Here is a 22,055-nt window from a genome sequence, read left to right as displayed (position 1 = left end):
GTGTGTGATGAAAAGGTACAGTGTTTATCAGATACAGGTACTGATTTATGTGCTGTGAGTAAAGGTTGGTTAGAATCATTGCAAAAAGGGAATGATCTTGTAATTATGCCACTAATGGGGGTACAGATTATTGTAGCTACTGGAAAAAAGAAAAAACCTGTTAGACATGAAGTTCTGTTGCCAGTGAAATTAAATGGGGTGAAAGTATTCCATAACTTCCTTAGAATTCCTGATCTGTGTATAAAATGTTGATTGGTGTAGATTTCTTTAACCATTGCAAACGGATATTAAATTTTAAAGAAAGTGTGATAATTTTTGAAATAAATGGGAATGATGTGGTTGTGCCATTTTTTCGAAAAGACTATGTCATCGATGAAGAAGTAGCCAGTATACCAGTTAGGTATTTAGAAGGACAGAGGATTTGGGGGAACTATAATGAGTATGGAGACGATGTGGGGGTGGACCCTGAGGTAGATGTGAGTTACGTTTGGAGGCCTCAGGGGGCATTGCAACCTATACAATGCTAGGTGCTTGACGAAAACCAGGTCCTCAAGTTACTGGCAGTGCAATTTCATTTTCTTTTCATATTGCCAGTCTTCCTCTTCTAATCATTCTGATCTGAGTCTATCTTCTGTAATATTCTTCTCTATCAGGGAAGGTGTGTTTGTAGGTGTAAGATGGAGTCATGGGATTAAGATGAAGTAGGTTTTTGTGGTGAGAGAGATGGAGGTCAGTTTGTGATTGAAGGCTGATTGACATATAGAAATATGAGAATACCCAGACGTGACAAGGGCAGTTAGTAAAGGAGATCTAGGTGAAGAATATTTTATATGAGTGGAGTATGAATGAATGTGGAGAATATATGTATATTTTGTAAATACAATTCTTGATTTCTGTTACAGAGCGGTGAAACTATGAGGAAGAAGATATGAAAAGAAACACTACATAAAAAGTGGTAACAATGTACTATAAAAATGTTTGTAAATAACTGCTTTACAGGAAATGTGTTTTTTGCCATTAAATATTTTCAAGTTGAGTGAAAGTTCAACAGAAAAAATTAATGTAACCTTTGCTTAAAATAGCAACTAGTTCTTTTAAATTCATTAAGTTTTTGGAAAAGAAGTAAATTTTAAAAAAGATTTTCGAATAGATTTGACCTTGCTGATTTGAGTAAGCAATACTATGTTAATGTACTTTCATTTGAATTCAAGTTAAACTAAATAGTAAACAATGTAAATAATCTCCTATACTATAAGTAATTGTATATTAGGATGTATATAAACGAAGTAGGCTTAGAAGGAAGTATGTATTCTGGGACAGCAATGCATGTAAACCATGGAGGGACCAATAAGTGGTGAACGGGGATGTGTTATGGACGCTACAATGCAGGGTGCCATACTCAAGACTCATGGAAAAGTGTATGATAAAGAGGCGATAGTTATGTGCAGTTTTTTTTAGGTAGGACAAAATACTATTATTAAATAGTAGGACACCAACCACAGTGCCTGAATAAAGACAATCAAAAAGTAAATGTAAAAAAGTTATTAAAAAAGTTAGGAATGTTTTTGAGAGATTTGTAAAAAATGTTTTCAAGTAAGAAAGGATTATTATCAAAGAAGTTAAAAATTTTAGACTACGTTAATTATTGACTGCCAAGTGCAAAGTAAGAGATTTGTGATTTTAGTCTATAAGAATGAGAATATTTTTGTGAAATATTTTGTAATTTTAAGTCATGGTCGATATCAGTATAAATTTAAAATTTTTTGGAATCAAATTTTATAATCATAAGGGGTGTGAGGCATAGCGCCGTATAACGATCCTGCCCTGGAAGCGGTTAAGTTGGAGATGTGTATCAGAGCTGGAGAGTGACAGATGATGACGCAAGACAGGATGCGCACGTATTTTATGTATCAGCCGATAGAGGACAGTATTGGATAGGGGAATGATTTAGTTTCGATTGTGCCCAGTAAAGCACTCTAAAGTAATAGAATGTTTTTCATAAACTGTTCTAGTATTTTCATAAAGTGTTATTATGTCTTTTTGTGTATGTAAGATGTTATAAATGTGTTTTAGCAGTATGAATGATGCGTTTAAGGTTAATATGAAGATAATTGTTTAACGAGTTATGTAGTAGGATATAGTGTGGGAACATTTCGAAAAAGTATGGATATGGACAAAGAGGATTTTTGTAGAATAGATTTGTAAAGTAAGTTTATGGTAAAGGAAAGTTAATTCAGGTATAAATAACAATAGTAAATAACTTTATGCATAAACAAAACTTAAGTATATTGGATAATTATGTCGGTAAAAAGTGCAGTCGTGAGGTTTACTATTTTGCGATTGGTTATGGACGAAAAGCGCAGCGTGACGCGGGAGAATGTTGTTTTGCTATTGGCTATTAAGTAAACTGACCAATGGTAAAGCAATATTCTTCGCGCGCCTTTCTCTGCTGGTAAAGAAGACTTAGAGTATTCTAGAGAGGAGTCGAAGCCTAGCCATGAAAGAGATCGAACGTGTGCAGTAGTAATTCCGATGGAAATGATAAGTTGCAGTGTTTCATAAATCAAAAGTGTTGGACAGTGACGGTATAATCATTGCGATGTGTGTGAAGAAATTTTGGAATTTTTAAGTGAATTTTGTGACGAGAAAAGACATATATTCCGCGTGGCGTATTGAGCAGGTCGGTGGCTAAAAACTGTGACTGCATTTAGTACCGACAGACTTAATATTTGGAGAGCATTCTCAATCAAAAACAATCAGTATTTTTGTAGCTATTACGTTATCGGGAAGTGCAGCACCATAAACTTGCTAACGTGAGTGAAAGGGATTGTTAGTGACTGTTTTAAGACTACCACGAGCTTGGCAGTGACACTTGTTCACCTAAGTTTCAGAATATATTAATTGAGGAGAAAATTTCCAAACTTTCACTCCGTGTTTCTCCCGAAACGTAGATTAGTGACTTAAATTGCAGCCTGTTTCACGTCGAAGTACAATAGGTTTTACTCGCCTTTCCTACTGATGATCTGCTGAGACAATGTTCACAGGTAGCTGCAGGTTCGTCGTAAAGGGACGGAAAGAACCGCGCCGCCGCAAGACGTGTGAAGCAAAAAGGCATTTCACGAAGATATACGCTTGCTCCTTACAGCCAACTGAGAGAGTTTGGAAGGGATCGAATTGTGGTCCTTTCAGAGAATTGCCATATAAGTTGCACGCGCAGCGTCAGTTGTGCAATGATGCTGGTGTCAGTGCTCACCTGAACATTGTCACACATGTAGACGAGGTTCTGGAGGTCCATGCAGCACAGACGCCCGTCAGGATCGGCGTATTGTAAAGGCAGCAGTGGCAGATCGTACAGCTACTGTAGCACAGGTGAGAGAGTTTGTGCGTCCAGACGTGTCAACACGAACTGTTGTGAACTTTTCGTTACCTATGGGACTACAGGAACGCAGCTCGTCTTCCACTCACGCCACAAACTCGACATGCCCTGTCGACTGGTGCCGCCAGAGGATCACTTCGAAAATGGAATGGCACGTTGTGGTCTTCAGAGATGAAATTACATTCTGCCTACACGCGAGTGATGGTTGCTTGCGTGAACGATGTAGATGTGGTCGGCACTGTCTCGTATAGTGCAAGGCACACTGGTCACAACCCGGGCGCTATGATTTGGGGTGCGATAACCTGGAGGTGACGTTAACCCGCCCTCAGATCATGCAGACCCTTTCTTTTGCCATTCGTGGAATAGGAAGGTGATGCGTAGTTCCAACAGGATAATGCTCGGTCACACCGCCTGTGAAACTCAACGTGCTCTGCAAGATGCGCGGTAACTTCCCCAGCCAGCGCGATCTGCGCACTCTGGACTTGTCCCAAACAGAGCTCGTGTTGGATATGTTGGTACGTGAAGTGACTTGTGCGACTCATCAGCCAACAGGGTGGCGTAACGTAGCCTAGGACAGTATTCGCTACCAGCACGATTGACTGGACGCCAGAGTCAGCGCCTGGATTGCCGGCGTGGAGGCTACACCACGTACTAATGTGGGCCATTCAGTATGGATCGATAGCTGGTACCTCAGAACCACTTATGCTATTGGTCTCTCACTGTTATCATCGCATGTACTCCATAAACAATGTAGCAACGATAAATCTTGAGTGAATTAGAAACCTCTATACTAACTTTTTCTGGGAGTGTAGCTCTAATTATCACTTCGTAAAATAAAGTTATATACTTAATATATTTGTTTGTTTCTAGGTATCTCTCTGCACTTATGGTACACATGAAATTCCTGCAAAGGAAGACAGAAGAAAATGCCAAAGTGCACTGATAAAGTCGAGTAGCGTCCGGTAATTAGTTTTGTGCATTAAAAGGGGAACAACGCCGCAACAATCCATGCTGTAATGATAGAAAAGTACAGTAATAATGCACCATTATAACAGGGAGCGGTTATGTGTCGCAGACGCTTCCAGTAAGATAATTATGAAAGATGTAAAACGATAGGGCAGACCATCTCTCTGAGAAGAAGCGGGAATCGCAAGATAAGTGCAGGCCGGGGTGCTAGACTACCAGCATGTCGCAATCGGTGTGATAACGGAAAAATCTCCAATGGGTCAGAGTTCACAGTCTTACACTACATTTTGAAGACGATAAGGGTCGCCTGCGACTGTCTTCAGCCAATCAAAAAGCCAGCTGAACAGATGCAGCAGTTGTAGTGTCGTAGCTGAGTCCTGTCCTGCCGATCCAGGTAACTCCTTTAGCCATCGTATTTCCATCAACGAATGACAGGTCTATCCCCACAACACCGAGACAAAGGAGCGAACCAAGCAGTGGAACCACCACTGTCGGGAAAACGAGGTTCGAACAACTTACGGGTTTGCTGCCGGGTGACGTCGTCGACCACCGCCGATATTTCGACAGGAGCACACCCTGCCATTCTCAGGGCACAAATGCAAGGAAGAAGCAATGTGCAAGGAAATTTAATACCTCGTTTCACAGAGGAGAAACAAGGAAGATATCACACACAGAACAAGTGTCAACACAAACAAAGATGACCAACACCAGAAATAGCGATAGTGACTAATGAACAGGTGAGGTAGCAATAATTCTGTCCTTCTGTTTTTTGATGAGACAGAGCCAGATTCCATGCAGCATTTAAACAAAATCCACCATCTCAGTTAATAAGGTTGCTTGATAGTTTGATTTCAACAGCTTCCTTAATAACACTATCCCAATAGCTTTACGTGCAAACCAGAATCTCCGTATTGTTGTATTCCATAGGACAACCGGTGTCAAGGCAGTGTTCTGCAATAGCGGATTTGCTCGGCTGTTGTAAGCGTGTGTGAGTCGCTTATGTTCAATACACCGATCTTCCACAGTCCTGATTGTCTGACCAATTTATGACATGCCACAACTGCAAGGAATACGATAGACCCCAGCCTTACGCAAACCAAGATCATCTCTTACGGACGCCAACAGGGCCTTAATCTTAGAAGGTGGTCGAAAAACATATTTCCGCAAAATACGGCCAATCCTGTTGGAAATTCTTCCTGCGTAAGGCAAAAATGGACTTAGGTGCCACTTCGTTGCTTTTCGTCACTCACCCGTTGCACAGAAGGCTGATAGCGCAACGCACGTTTGATCTGCCTCTCACTATAACCATTCTGACGAAAGGTGACATCAAGATGTGATAGCTCAGCTGCCAAACTTTCAAGGGTCTGAGATAACGTGGGTCCTGTGAACCGAGGTACGAAGCACTCCTTCACGCTGAGATGCATGGTGAAAACTATAAGCTCACAGATACAAATAGTGTGAGTGGGCTTCCTATAAACAGAATGTCGCAACGTACCATCAGTCTTCCTTTTGACCAACACATCAAGGAAGGGAAGGCATCCATTCTTTTCCACCTCCACAGTGAACTGAATATTAGGGTGGATTGAATTCAGCTGTTCCAAAAACCGATTTAAATTCTCATTACCATGAGGCTAAACAACATAAGTATCGTCTACATATCTGAAAAAAAAACACGAAGGTTTCAAAGTCGCTGACTCCAATGCACGTTCCTCAAAGTCCTCCATAAACAAATTGGCCACAATAGGTGACAACAGGCTTCCCATTGCAACTCCATCAGTCTGTTCCTAGTACTGACCATTGAATAAAAATTAAGTGGAAGTCAGCACATGTCGAAACAAATTTGTTAACTCGACACCAAACTTAACCTCAATTAGCTGCAACGAATCAGAGAGAGGAACGTGAGTGAAAAGAGAAACTACATCAAAACTGACTAAAATATCAGAGTCATTGAAACGCAATTCCTGCAATCGACGTAAGAAATCTGCAGAGTTCTTAAGGTGGTGTTCACACCTACCTACTAGTGGGCTCAACAAACTAGCAAGATGTTTAGCTACACGATAAGTCGGAGCACAAATATTAGAAACAATAGGCCTCAACGTGGCATCCTCTTTATGGACCTTAGGGAGGCTATGTTATCTAGGTGGTACAGCACAGTAACAATTGAGACTCTTTATAGTCTCCTGTGACAAAGAACGTTTCTGCGGGAGGTTATTAGTCTTTCTCTCAACACTCCTGGTAGGGTCAGAACCGATTTTGCGATACGTCGAATCAGAAAGTAGAAACTGCATCTTTTGAATGTAATCGCGCTTCTTCAACAACACGGTGGCGTTTCCCTTGTCTGCAGGTAAAATAACAATATCAGGAACCATTCTGAGTGAACGTAAAGCAGCCACCTCAGCTGCTGTACACTTGGGTGGACGGGCCCCAGTCAACACACGACAAGCTTCCCTCCTAACCTCTTCCGCAGCCTCGGAAGGTAGTTTATAAACAGAATGTTCGATAGAACTAATAAAATCAACGACTGGTAAACTCTTAGACGTCGGTGCGAAGTTCAAACCTTTACCCAGCACAGACAAACCTGCGTCGTCAAACGTTTTCTCCGTGAGATTGATCACAGAACGTCGAGAATTAAAATTAGAATTAGACACTGAGCCAAGGAAACATTCAAACTTCGCCGAATGACGAGCAGTTACAGACTGAAATTCCCAGTCAGACTGCGACCAAGAGGCACCGTCCAACCAGTCCCAAGAAAATTCAGAGACATTAGACGCCATCATTAAATGAAGCTGAAATAATTCCTTAGAAACAAAATCTAATTGACTGCGAGTATAGTGAATCCTTTCACGAACAAGAGCTTAACCAGCACGTTGCTTGATGCGATCGGCGGCAGGAGAATTAATATGATGCACAACCTTAGCAAACGTTGGAACCACACTATGATTTCGACACTTCAGTAAAAACGATGATGCCCATTCCAACCTTACTCTACCGCTGCGAAGTTTATCCAACCTCCGCAAGCAACGATACGTTTTCTCCCCGTAGAGGTAAACAATGTGAGAGCTTAACTTTTCACGGCGAATTGAATTTCGAGCAACTTACGGGTTTGCCGCCGGGTGACGTCGTCGACCACCGCCGATATTTCGACAGGAGCACACCCTTCCATTGTCAAAGCTCCTGTCGAAGGTTATTCTGGGTGTTTTATTGGAATTGCCACGGTGTGAAGCTGACAGATGTAACTCGTAGAGGGCAAACCGTCACAGAAGTAAGCCACCAAAATGTCCTGGATAGGTTTTGCAAGGCTCTGAATGCTAAGCGTCTTAGGAATGTTTCCAAGGAGGGTAACATTCCATCACGACAACACTCCAGTTCACTATGTACACGACACAATCACAGATGCTATTTTGTCCTGAGATGGCATCTAATGACATCAGTCTCCTTGCTTCTATAGAAAACCTATTGCAGGGCTACAATGGCGACGAGGTGATTTTCGAGGTGGAACATTTACTTAAGAGACAACATAGAGGCTTCTAAAACCAATGTCTCATGTAAGTCATCCATCCTTGGGAAAAGTGCGTCACATTCAAGGGTGAACATGTAGGGGACTGGCAGAGTCACCAGGTAGAGAGGGCATTGATTGGAGATTGGCAACACCATGAAAAACATTTCTCAAAAACAGGAATTCGTCAACATCTAATGTCAATGTAGATACCTGGAGGTCTTTTCCGGAGGTATATGTCTGGGTTGTAGCCTTGAACGAACTGAAACTTGGAGTCTAAGCAGTTCAGACAAGAATCAGATAGAATCTTCCGACATGTGGTGCTGCAGAAGAACGCTGAAAATTGGGCGCTACAGTCTGGAACCGCGCGATCGCTATGGTCGCAGGTTCGAATCCTGCCTCGTGCATGGATGTGTGTGATGTCTTTAGGTTAGTTAGGTTTAAGTAGTTCTAAGTTCTACGGGACTGATGACCTCAGAAGTTAAGTCCCATAGTGGTTAGAGCCATTTTTTGAAGATTAGGAGCGTAGATCGAATAAGAAATGTGGAGATACGGAAACGAATTGGGGAAGAAAGATATTTATGGCACAACTTGACTGAATCGGTTGATAGGACCCATCCTGAAGCACCAAGGAATTTCGAAGTTGGTAGCGGTAAGAAGTGTGAGGATAAAACTCGTAGTGGGAGGCCAATGCAGTAAGCAGGCCCAAGTGGACGCGGGTTGCAGGATTTATGCAAAGATGAAGACACTTGCACAGGGCACACCAGCAGGGAGAGCTGTATCAAATCACCCTTTAGACTGAATGCCACAACGAAAGATAAATGTTCGGTCAATTCATTGATTTATCCTGCGCCTCATGGTGTTATTTTGCATGACAACGGAATTTAAAAGTCAAGCTCAAATCGAATAAGGCGTTATCAGTTCTTTGATCTGCCTGACAATGTCAGATCACAATAGAGTTTTCAAAAGACACAGTAATACTTTGTCTTTTCCTAGCTTTGAAAAAAAAATTGTTTGTTCTCTAGAAATCTACAGCAACATCCTCTTTAAGAGATTCACGAGGGTGTAAAATTGGAAAATATTTTCTTTTTTGTGCTAAGTGGCACATGATGCCTACGTGTTTTAGTTTGTTAGGCACCGCTGCTCGAGGATTATTGATCAATTGGTCAGCACGCGCAGACAGCTGCAGGCCGACATCCGTTTTTGGTAGAGATCATCGCCAACGGGCTGCAGTTATAAACACATGCGGATACTCACTCCTGTCGCGGCAGTGAGGAAGGTTATCATCATAATCCAAAGCAATGTATAACTTGCGAACGGAGAATATATTTACTTATGAAGCGTCCTGAGGTTTTTATAACCACATATTGAATTGTGTTGGACTGTAGGGCGGTTCAGTATGAAAAGTAAACGATGCTGATATTAACGTGCAACACAATGGTTCTGTGGTGGGACGTCGAAGACACAGAACCTAAAAGATCGGTCTCGTATGCTCTAGGTCAACACACTGTCGTTATTATTCAAGCTTCCTGATATAGTCAGTTTACATGTGTTACGTTGTTAGTTACAGTTTGGACCATCGTTATTTTCTCTCATATCATACTGAATTGTTTCATTTTGTTTGACACGAAAAACGTAACGAACCAAATTCACGAAAATACGAGAGGAAGGAGTGAATAAGTTACAAAGTGGTGCATAGGCATCTGACAAGCGGTTTCGATATTGGTGAAGAAACAGTAAAATGCAATTTCAAAATACTGCATTGTGGTGTTAAAAAGATATTGCTGAGAAAGTAGTGAGACAGTTTTAACACGATATAGAAGGAGTAGAGCAAGACAACACTGAGCAGTAGAGGAGCTGGAGATGGAGAGCAAAGACAGAGTGTAGCAACAGGTCGTGCGCTTCCACTGAAGCACATAGCATCACCAAACGAGATCGAATACGTGAGGCAGTGGGTGGCGCCAGTTGGCCGAGTAACGTGGGGCGCCCAGCACGGCAGTCAGGTCCACGCAAGAGTGGGCGAGGTGGCAGAAGAGGCGGCGCTAGCCACATCCAAAGTTAAGCTCTCATATGCTTTACAAGCTGTTGGGTGTGTTAGTAACTTCAGAGAACACAATGACTAATTCTAATAGAGAACCAGCAGATTCCACTTCACTAGAGGAAATGGAAGGAGTAATTGACTTGGATAGGCTTGAGAAAGACCTATCCCCAATAAGAATTTTGGGTGAGAAGGAAATGGGTTTAGAGTCTCCAAATACTGTAAACTTGGAACAAATGAAGGTGGAACAACTGAAAATTAATTTGAGCAATTCACCTCTGGCAGGCATTGATGATACTCAACTAAGCAAAAATCAGTTGGAGACGCACTTGGTTCGAGAAGCAAACACGAATGGGCAAAATGTTTTGCTGTTGTCATTCATGGAAGTGGTAGGAAATCTCAAGATGGAAGTGCAAGCCCAAATAAGTAAGAGTAATGAGACGCTCTCAAAATGGAATTGTAAACCCAAATCGGAAAGGGCAATGAAACGTTAGCTAAAGCAGTAAATTTTCATGTGTCAACAGAAATAACGAAGTTAAAATCGGAAGTAATGTGCGACATGGAACAGCAGTTTGCCAAATTCTGAGTAGAATTAGTGCAGAAGATTCATAAACAGTTGACAGAAAGTGGTTTCAAAAGTAAATTCTGATCTTCATAAAATTTGGAATAATTGCTAAGCATGAGGTAAAGAAGCTGAAGGAAAGATACAGAAAAATCTGGAAGAACATGACACTGAATTTCGCACTTTCATTGAGCAAGGAGCACAAAATTATTTTGAACATGATCAGGCAGCAGACCAGAAATTAAGTGATATTCGTAACAAGATAACGCTTGATAGCAGAACTAAGTTGTATGGACAAGTAAATCACATGAGACACTTGCTGGGCATAGAGACCAAGGCACACGAATCGTTTCAAGTAGCGCAGCTGATGTATAATAACACCGTAGACGAGAACTTGGTGAAAAACAATAAGAAAATTTCAAAGTCGTCACGGACTTGTCACAACGTTCACCTGTTGTTTCAGCAGACGCATTTATTCGTTGTTCTAAATTTAGTTATTTCAACCCATACAGAAACGTGCATCTGAAGCTGTTTCTATAAGAATTTACGGAGGTGTTACCACTGTCCTGGTATGCTCAGGCATTTCCTTTCTAGCAGGACATTGCCAGGGAGATGCCATTAGTTTGGTGAATGTTCTGGCTAATGATAATTACGATTTACAAGAGTTTTGGACGAGAGGAATCCAATGAGAATTGCTCGAAGATTTCTTGAGTGGTAGCAAGAACCAGCCAGATCATGATATGGTAAGAGTTCTGCGTGTACTGGCCGAAACATATTAATCATCTGAACGGAGGCATGGCGATCGAACTGTACGCTGTGGGTACAGAATGAATGTTGACATTTTTTATTTTGAGAAAATTAGTGACAGTACCTCGAGAAAAGGTAGAGAATACATGTGTTTCTTAGAAAGGAAATATCACTCGTATAGTAATTATGGTGGACAGCCAAATGTACAAACGATTCCACGGAAGAGCGTTAGGGTGGTGCATATCATGCCCTGGAGGCCCGCTGCCCTGACCCATGCAACAACACTACAATATCAGCCATAGTAATGACAATGTGGAATATAGCGATGAGCCTATTCCACACGATACGTGAAACTAAACAGGGTCTCGGAGAGGACAGAGACAACGAGGCCTGGTGTCCGACAATTAAAGCCAAAACTGGTAGGTAAAGATCAGAGAGAGAGGCTAGATAACGTGGAGACGGCGAAAGAGTCGGGTGACCTTGGTGGCACAGTGGAACGCTTGGTGGGGTGAGAAGGCTCACTCTCTAGCCTGGCTGAGCAACAGCTGGGGTGTTCTAGCAACCCTGGTTAACCAAGGGAGAGGTTTGCCCAAAGCACAGAATAGAGATCACAGGAGGCGAGACCATAGTAGTAGGATCATAGCATTCTTGACGAATTAGGCACATTGTATAAGAAAGGGCTTACGTGACTCAAGAAAAAGAACTACCTGAGACAGAAACAATGACAGGTAACAATTCAGTGAGGTGACAAACGTGGGAAGTTTGGGCTGCAGAACAGCATATTAATTACTCAAACATTTCAGTGAGATTTTCTGGTTATAATTGAAGGTAACACTAAATGTCTGTATTCGCTTATACATTAAAATTTTGTGGCATGGTTCTTATTGGCAGTTAATGGGGCAATGATATTGAGAATCTGCGCTCAGTGATGAATTTAATCTATTACGTGTATTCCCACTAACTATTTCCAAATTTTTATCGAGCTTCATATCGGTCACTCAAAGGATAGTTAATTTAACTTAAAGAATAGTGGAATATTCATTAGTCAGCAGAAAGTGATCTATAGTTAATAATTAAACAACAGCTTTTATAGTCACTGGATTTAGACAACACAATGATTCGTCGTCAAAAATTAAACGTTTGATTTTATTGTGACAAGCTTTCAAGACAATTTTGTAACGGATGAAGTAAGAAATACACTACTGGCCATTAAAATTGCTACACCAAGAACAAATGCAGATGATAAACGGGTATTCATTGGACAAATATATTATATTAGAAATGACATGTGATTGCATTTTCACGCAATTTGGGTGCATAGATCCTGAGAAATCAGTACCCAGAACAACCACCTGTGGCCGTAATAAGGCCTTGATACGCCTCGGCATTGAGTCAAACAGAGCTTGGATGCCGTGTATAGTTACAGCTGCCCATGCAGCTTCAACACGATACCACAGTTCATCAAGAGTAGTGACTGGTGTATTGTGACGAGCCAGTTGCTCGACCACCATTGACCAGACGTTTTCAGTTGGTGAGAGATCTGGAGAACGTGCTGGCTAGGGCAGGAGTAGAACATTTCTGTGTCCAGAAATGCCCGCACAGGACCTGCAATATGCGGTTGTGCATTATCCTGCTGAAATGTAGGGTTTCGCAGGGATCGAATAAAGGGTAGAGCCACGGGTCTTAACACATCTGAAATATAACGTCCACTCTTCAAAGTGCCGTTAATGCGAACAAGAGGTGAATGAGACGTGTAACCGATGGCACACCATACCATCACGCCAGCTGATACGCCAATATGACGATGACTAATACACGCTTCTAATGTGCCTTCAGCGCGATGTCGCCAAACACGGATGCTACCACCACGATGCTGTAAACAGAACCTGGATTCATCGGAAAAAATGACGTTTTGCCATTCGTGCACCCAGGTTCGTCGTTGAGCACACCATCGCAGGCGCTCCTGTCTGCGATGCAGCGTCAAGGGTAACCGCAGCCATGATATCCGAGCTGATAGTCCATGCTGCTGCAAACGTCGTCCAACTGTTCGTGCAGTTGGTTGTTGTCTTGCAAACGTCCCCATCTGTTGACTCAGGGATCGAGACGCGGCTGCACGATCCGTTACAGCCACGCGGATAAGATGCCTGTCATCTCGACTGCTAGTAATACGAGGCCGTTGGGATCCAGCACGGCGTTCCTTATTACCCTCCTGAACCCAGCGATTCCACATTCTCCTAACAGTCATTGGATCTCGACCAAAGCGAGCAGCTGTGTCGCGATACGATAAACCGCAATCGCGATAGGCTACAATCCTACCTTTATCAAAGTCGGAAACGTGATGGTACGCATTTATCCTCCTTACACGAGTCATCACAACAACGTTTCACCAGGCAACGCCGGTTAACTTCTGTTTGTGTATGAGAAATCGGGTGGAAACTTTCTTCCTGTCAGCACGTTGTAGGTGTCGCCACCGGCGTCAACCTTGTGTGAATGATCTGAAAATCTAATCATTTGCATACACAGCATCTTCTTCCTGTCGGTTAAATTTCGCGTCTGTTGCACGTCATCTTCGTAGTGTAGCAATTTTAATGGCCAGTAGTGTACTTGTAAGACGTACTCTGTAAAAACATAGCTTTCAATCACTGGCCTGTTTGCACAACTGACGATACGATCGTCGTTTACAGGATAACGCAGTGAGACACCATTCGCAGAATGTACTGCTTGGAGTGCACATAGCCTACTTCCTTTGCTTTTACCTGCGTAGGACTTCCTCGAAGCTATTAATTAGAGAGACTTGTTTTAGCCGATAGCATTCACAAGCAAGGCTGATATACCTGAAGTCGACCTTTTCCATCACCACTGTCCGAGTTCTGCTCGACACACAATTACAGCTCTGCGGATCACGTGCTCGAACTGCTGTATCTGGTCTACTAGGCGCCAGCTGGGTGTTTAGTATACTCTTAATTCACTACCGACCGTTTAATTGCAATCTCGTTTCCGTAATTTTGGTTCTTCTTCTTCACACAACATTAACAAATAATATAAATAAGTCAGTGTCTCAATGGCCTTTCTGCTGACCTTTACCGGTAGTGACCACAGAACCAAAGGCAAGTCAGAAACATCGGAGAGCGATGCGTTTACAAGGAGAATGCGGTTGATCCTTGTAGGGAAATCACGCCATTGTAGGCAGCCTCATTATATCATTGTTCCAAAAATATTGATTCAGAAAATCATTTTTATTTTGAAAGGAAATCGTTTAAAAAGGTGCAGCAATGTCTGTGCACGATAGGTTTCAGCAAAACAAGTAATGACACCCATTTATATTTATATTCTCCAGAGCTTCAGTCGTATACAGTGAACAACTGTTGGACGATCTAACAGTATTTTATGAGCCGTCAACGTGTCGGTACAACAGGCTCTGGAGGAGACATGTCGCCTGATGCTTGACGTAATTTCACTTACAGCAACGCAGGCACTCCTATCGTAGTGGTCCGAACTGAGTTCTGTAACTATACGGCAGAAACAGAACTACTGTAATGATCAATGTTGAGGGAAGTTTCGGAAATTCTCCACCTACAAAATTGCCTAAAATACTGTCTTCACCAGGGAAAAATACTATAAAACTTTTACAACGTCAGGCTGTGTCTTGCATGTGAAGCTGAAATTGGAAGAGTAACTTCACCGTTCTACGGAACTGGCCGCGTAGTTCAGTGTGAGTTAAAAATATATGGTAGCTTATATTGTCTGGCTAAAAGTCTTGGTCAAAGTAGATCAACATCAAATAAATTCAACGGAGAAAATTGACTGACTTCCTAATCGAATATAACAGAGTAAGACGTTCAGTAAGAGAGCGGTTATATGTGCCCAGATCTTGTGTAACCGATCTTTCTGAGACGTCGGAACTTCAGGGAAATAATAAATCACAGTGCTTTGAAAGTAACTGATAAGGACTGATGAACTCTATAGGTTACTGAACGAACAATCGTCAGACATTCTCTTCATTCAGTACAGAAGACTTCCGTTGCAATTCTGAACCAGAGATTTGTGGTAGGAGGATAGGCTGTAGCATTTCCTGCAACGTGCTGAAATTGTAACTACTTTCTAATCCCCCAGTCCACAGATCAGTCACTACTAAATTGCGGTGTAAAAACCATCAATTACAATGTACAATTCTCTCTCTCCCTCCTTCTCTCTCTCTCTCTCTCTCTCTCTCTCTCTCTCTCTCTCTCTCTCTCTCTCTCACTCACTCTTTCTCTCCCTCTATCTCTCTCTCTCTCTCCCTTTTTTTGGGAAAAATCCACAGTTTGACGTGTTCATTTATTTTGCACGCTCATGATTGTGACATTTCATCGTCCACACTCTTTCGACGTCGATACGTCAAAAACAGTTCAGACCCATTTTAACATTTCAACATACATCATGATTATGTGAAATAAGTGAACAGTTAAGGGTCAAATGGTGGAAATTTCTTTAAGAGAATTCTGTATGACTATGGTCCCTCACCAAGGAAAGATCGTTAACAATCATTCTGTATGCTCACGTAAGAAAGTTTCAAAATAATCGGCAATCGAATGAGAACACAGTTTTGTACATCTGTTCGACGTCCATACATGTAACTTGTGAGAGATAAATGTGGTGTCTGTTCTTTCGGGCATCTCTAAAAGAACAGACATCATTTTGATGCTACAGCTATTGTGTATTAAGATACAAAGTAATTTAAGGCATCATCTCCCAGTGGACATTGATTTCTATCAATGACACAAGTAGAACATTTGTGCAGGACCAGGATTCGTACCGCCTGCTTCTTATTAGGCAGGTGCGCTGACCATTATGACTTCTGGACGCAGTGGCCATCACAACCGCACCCTGTATCCTAGCACGCCTCCCATCAGACCAAAATTTTCAACTTAAACCACACGCTACTGATGTAGTGGGACAGTAAAGGAGTACAGCCATGAATGAGTGTGATGTCTTTAGGTTAGTTAGGTTTAAGTAGTTCTGAGTTCTAGGGGACTGATGACCTCAGATGTTAAGTCCCATAGTGCTCAGAGCCATTTGAACCATTTTGAGTACAGCCAGCCAAATGTGAGTGGACTTCAGGTTGCACAGAGCGTACCGACGTACTTGTTCTGAAGGACGACGACGACGTCATCTTGAGGTGTGAGGAAGGCGACGCTCTCGACGTCGTTGAAGTAGGCGTCCATCTGGAGGCTGACGCGCCATGATCCGCGCGGCACGAAGCGCGAGAAGTGTGCGATGGCGTAGTACATGGGTTGCTTGTAGAACTCGTCCGCCGTCGAATTTGCCACGATGGACGCGTCCGCGTGGTTTCCAATCCAGGTGGGGCCGCCCTCGGTGTTCACCACCATGTTCCAATCCTCCCAACCTGACGTCCAGTGGTTCGTCACCTGCACAACACACAGAACGCGTCTCACTAGTGGAGATTAAACACGACTTAGTCTCGTACTTGTAGCACAGCAGCACTGCTACCAATAAGGCGGGTACACAGTCACATGAGTACTTGGTATGGGTCCTACACACTTGAGAAATATTCTAGGACGGCTCACGAGTTCCGGAAATCTCCTTTGTGAACTGGTTGCGTTTCCCCAATACCCTACCGATGAATTCAAGTACAGCACGTGCTTTCCCTAAGACTGATCCTGTCTATTCATTCCACTTCACATACCCAAAAATTGCGACACACAGGCATTTGTGTGAGTTGAACTGTATGGTGCTGAGGCAAGATATACAGCGTCCACCTAATCCGTGGCTTTCACAATGTCTCTTTAAAAAGCTCGAGACGGGTTTCGCACGACAGATGTTTCCAGAATCCATGTTCACTGGCATGGTGGAAGTCATCCTGTTTGACATACTTCATTATGTTTGAGTTCAGAATATGTCCTTAGTTTCTACATAAGGTGGATGTCAGTTATATTGGGCTATATTCTGGCGTATCATGTTTGCTATTCTTCTTATAGTCAGGTGTGGGCAGCTGCCTGGTGGCCCAATTAGACCGAAACGAACGCTGGAGTTTCGCACCACTCCAATATCGGAGAGGCGAAACATTTGCGTGTCATTACTGTCATGAAGTTACTATCATAAAGGCGATATTCGATGGCAGATTATATATACACTGCCTGACAAAAAAAGTGAAGCACGCAGAATTGGATGAGGAGACTAAATGAACCTTGGGAGATTTAGAGGTATGTGGTGTTATTTCAGTAGTTACAACACTGAACCAAATTAGCAACTAACTTGGCAGTACGGACCCACTTATCAGTATGACCTTCACCTCATTTGTCCTGGGTGCATCCACTGACTCAGTTGGGAAGGGTGTCATAAACTGTTCTATCCGCTTCTGAGGCAATCTCTGCAGCCACGGTTTAATATCCTAGATACTGACACTGGTAGTACGAGGTGCATTCAAGTTCTAAGGCCTCCGATTTTTTTCTCCGGACTGGAAAGAGATAGAAACATGCGCATTGTTTTAAAATGAGGCCGCGTTCATTGTCAATACGTCCCAGAGATGGCAGCACTGTACGGCAGATGGAATTTTACCACCAGCGGCGAGAATAAGAACTGTTTTAAATACTTAAAATGGCGACGTTTTCCTTACTTGAACAGCGTGCAATCATTCGTTTTCTGAATTTGCGTGGTGTGAAACTAATTGAAATTCATCGACAGTTGAAGGAGACATGTGGTGGTGGAGTTATGGATGTTTCGAAAGTGCGTTCGTGGGTGCGACAGTTTAATGAAGACAGATCGTGTGACAACAAACCGAAACAACCTCGGGCTCGCACAAGCCGGTCTGACGACATGATCGAGAAAGTGGAGAGAATTGTTTTGGGGGATCGCCGAATCACTGTTGAACAGATCGCCTCCAGAGTTGGCATTTCTGTGGGTTCTGTGGACACAATCCTGCATGACGACCTGAAAATGCGAAAAGTGTCATCCAGGTGGGTGCCACGAATGCTGACAGACGACCACATGGCTGCCTGTGTGGCATGTTGCCAAGCAATATTGACGCGCAACGACAGCATGAATGGGACCTTCTTTTCGTCGGTTGTGACAGTGGATGAGACGTGGATGCCATTTTTCAATCCAGAAACAAAGCGCCAGTCAGCTCAATGGAAGCACACAGATTCACAGCCACCAAAAAAATTTCGGGTAACCGCCAGTGCTGAAAAAATGATGGTGTCCATGTTCTGGGACAGCGAGGGCGTAATCCTTACCCATTCCGTTCCAAAGGGCACTACGGTAACAGGTGCATCTTATGAAAATGTTTTGAAGAACAAATTCCTTCCTGCACTGCAACAAAAACGTCCAGGAAGGGCTGCGCGTGTGCTGTTTCACCAAGCCAACGCACCCGCAAATCGAGCTAACGTTACGAAACAGTTTCTTCGTGATAACAACTTTGAAGTGATTCCTCGTGCTCCCTATTCACCTGATCTGGCTCCTAGTGACTTTTGGCTTTTTCCGACAATGAAAGACACTCTCCGTGGCCGCACATTCACCAGGCGTGCTGTTATTGCCTCAGCGATTTTCCAGTGGTCAAAACAGACTCCTAAAGAAGCCTTCGCCGCTGCCATGGAATCATGGCGTCAGCGTTGTGAAAAATGTGTACGTCTGCAGGGCGATTACGTCGAGAAGTAACGCCAGTTTCATCGATTTCCGGTGAGTAGTTAATTAGAAAAAAAATCGGAGACCTTAGAACTTGAATGCACCTCATAGGACGGAGTTGACGTCTCAGCTGGTCCTAGACACGTTCTACTAGAGCCAGACCAGGGATCTTGCTAGCCATGCGAGCACATCAACACTAAGCAGACATGTGCTATGTGAGGACGAGCTGTGTGTTCTTGAAAAATCGCCCCATGAGACTGTGAAATGACAAGTAACACGTGAGGATGCAAGAGGTCCGTGACAGACCGTTGTACTGTCGGATTTCCCAACTCACTAGCAGCCACAACTTGAGACCATACCAGATGTCTCCCAAAAACATGACGCCAGGAATGACACCACTGTGCATCTCCAAAACATTGAATAAAGGGTCCGCTTTCCAGATCACTACCATACTCAGCGACAATGGTCATCCATGCTAGTGCAGAACAGAGGTTCATCACTGAAAACCGTGTCACCATTCTTCATTAGCAGTCCATGCTTTGCAGTCATGGCACCACTCCAAATGCAGCCGTTTGTGATGTGGTGTTAACGGCAGGCCACACTTTGGACAGTGATTCCCTGTGCTTATTGTTGCTAAGCTGTGACCAATTATGGTGATGGTACAAAATGTTTCAGGAAGTGTATAACCTGTTCGCCAATGGCAGCTACAGATTATACGGTTACAATGTGCTTCCTGCATATTCAGGTGATCCTTTTTTGTGCTGCCCACAGAGGGTCTACCAGAACATTGATAACGCGTATGCCTCTTCTCATGCTCCCATGCAGTACGGCATAAGGCACTGTCACTGTCAAATGGCCCACAAATCTGAATATTGCATGATTCGATCAGCAGGCCAAACGAAAACCCACAATGGGGCCCCTTTCAGAAATTGCCAAATGCAGATAACGCTGTCTCACACGTGAACACTGCATCCCTGTGGATTTCACAGTTGTCATTTAATAGCTGACGTTGTTCACGCTCCTTAAGCACCCTACCACGCCTGGTAACAACATTAAACATGAACAACTCTAATGGACTCTGTTATCCGTCCTACCTATCTAAAAGAATTGCAAACCTGATCACCTACATAACAGCTGACGGTGTGGATGTGTAAAAACTTCCATTGAGATCATACCATGTCGCCTTGGTGCTCTACTTTTTTACTATAAAAGGCTTTTGTATTTTTGTACTTCATGTATTGGGGTACGAAGCACATCTTTGACTTGGGACTGCGGTCGCAGCTAGTGTGTACTGAGATGAAAATACCTCCTCGGATGGTGTTACAGAACTTCCATGAATGAAGCCGCCACACTCCAAGAAATAGTACGTTAACAATCTAAGAAAGTATTTGTGAAGTACAGGACGGCTGGGTTTGACCCATTTTGTATTTCAAATCGTTTTATAATATCCACTGCAGGGAGATATCTGACAAACAAAGAGAAGGATGGAATTCGTTACAAGTCTGCATTCTTTCGAATACTTGACGAAAAAACCTCTGAGTCGTTAGGCAACGCCATCCAGTAAAATCTCTGGAGCCATGAAGAATATCCACGTGGAGGGATCGAAACGTCGAACTCTGAAGTGGAGTCTGCTGCATCCTAATGCCTAACAAACTAAAGATCATACCGTCAATATTACAGATATTACAGATAGTCAACTTTAAGAAAACTTTTATTTAATAAGTTGCAGTGTAGACTGGGATAGTCAGTTTAAGTGAACGAGAGTGACTGCACATAGCTGCGACGAGGTCCATAAATGATTCATTCAAGTGGATGCATGAAGCAAGGATGGTGACGCCACTAAATATTTCGATCAGATCTACCCAAGAAAAAGAAACAATATAAATACAGTCAGTTTTAAAACACTACAAAACCCTACCGGGTGTTTGTGAAATACAAAAAGACAGCCCCTTTACTCCGTCTACAAGGTTTGGTCAGAAAATAATGGCTTCTAATGTATTCCTTTTTCATTGTGGAAAAAAATATGATAGGAATGTGTACATAATATGCACTCACAACCGTCGTAAGTACACGGTGATTATAACTGGTTAAACTTTCAAACTGATGTATAAATAACCCCACTGGTCAGAATGACGTCAAACTGAAACGGAATACTATCTGAAAAGGGGGAAAACTTAGGGCAGAAGAAAAATAAATAGTTAAAAATGTAGCAATAGATGGTGCTGTAAGCATCGTAATTTAATAGTGGACGACTACATATGACAAATGAACCACACAACAATGCGTAAGGTGAACGTTTGACGTTAAACAAACTGTACTACTCAGTGTGCATGGGTGTACAGGTGTGATACTGCTAGTTACGTAAGCCCATGCACCACGGCAAGGTCATATCACATCGGATAGGAAAAACCGGTTTTTAATTGTCCTAAGGCCAAAAACCACATAAAAAGCATCACTGGCATTCGTTTTTAATTGTCCTGAGGCCAAATACCACATAAAAAAGCATCAATCAAAATCATATTGGATTATTAATTTCCGTGCGACTAGCGCAAAACATGTTCAATATGCTGTCTACCGTTTTCTGCAACAAGTTGAAGTTGAGAAACAGCATGTTCCACAACTGATCGAAGTTTTTCCGGGGTCGCGTTCAGCATGTGTTGTGCAATGCGTGCCTTCGATGCAGCTAAATTTCCAATCGGAACACTGAACACAGCATCTTTCACATAGGCCTACAGCCAGAAGTCACGCGGTTTAAGATCACGTGGCCGGGACAGCCAGGCTGTAGGGAAATCGCAGCTGATAATTCCAGCGTTTCCGAAATGGCGGTTCAGCAGCTCCTTAAAGGGATTTTCAATGTGCGGAGGTGCGCCATCTTGCATAAAAATTATCCCATCCACGCATCCACGCTGTTGGGGACCTGGAATAACGTGGTTGCGTAAAAGACACTCGTAGCGCTTACCAGTGACGGTAGAGGTAACAGGACCGGAAGCTCCTGTCACTTCAAAAAATATGGCCCTATGATAACTGATGCCGTAAACCCACACCAGACAGTGACCTTTCCAGGATGAAGTGATAATGCTTGATTTTCGTGTGGGTTTTCCGTTGCCCATATTCGACAATTCTGTCTATTGAAATTTCCTGTCACATGGAAGTGGGGTTCGTCTGTCCACAAAATCTTCCACGGACATTCATTGTCCACTTCCATGCGAGCAATATATTCTAAAGCAAAGGTCTCTCGCTGACAGGTCAA

The 22,055-nt window shown here is 42.9% G+C and overlaps 1 protein-coding gene across 1 annotated transcript in view; it reads right to left on the bottom strand.

The window, feature by feature from the left end:
- Positions 1 to 22,055, bottom strand: part of LOC126335892 (lysosomal acid glucosylceramidase-like) — a 126,522-nt gene that overhangs the window by 5,229 nt on the left and 99,238 nt on the right. The window contains exon 9 of the mRNA XM_049999363.1: positions 16,310 to 16,593. Within this exon, the coding sequence (XP_049855320.1) occupies positions 16,310 to 16,593 (284 nt within the window). The remainder of the gene's footprint in view (positions 1 to 16,309; positions 16,594 to 22,055) is intronic.

The sequence above is a fragment of the Schistocerca gregaria genome, chromosome 2, assembly GCF_023897955.1.
Source record: "Schistocerca gregaria isolate iqSchGreg1 chromosome 2, iqSchGreg1.2, whole genome shotgun sequence".
NCBI lineage: Eukaryota > Metazoa > Arthropoda > Insecta > Orthoptera > Acrididae > Schistocerca > Schistocerca gregaria.
This window is presented reverse-complemented; position numbering and strand designations above follow the sequence as displayed.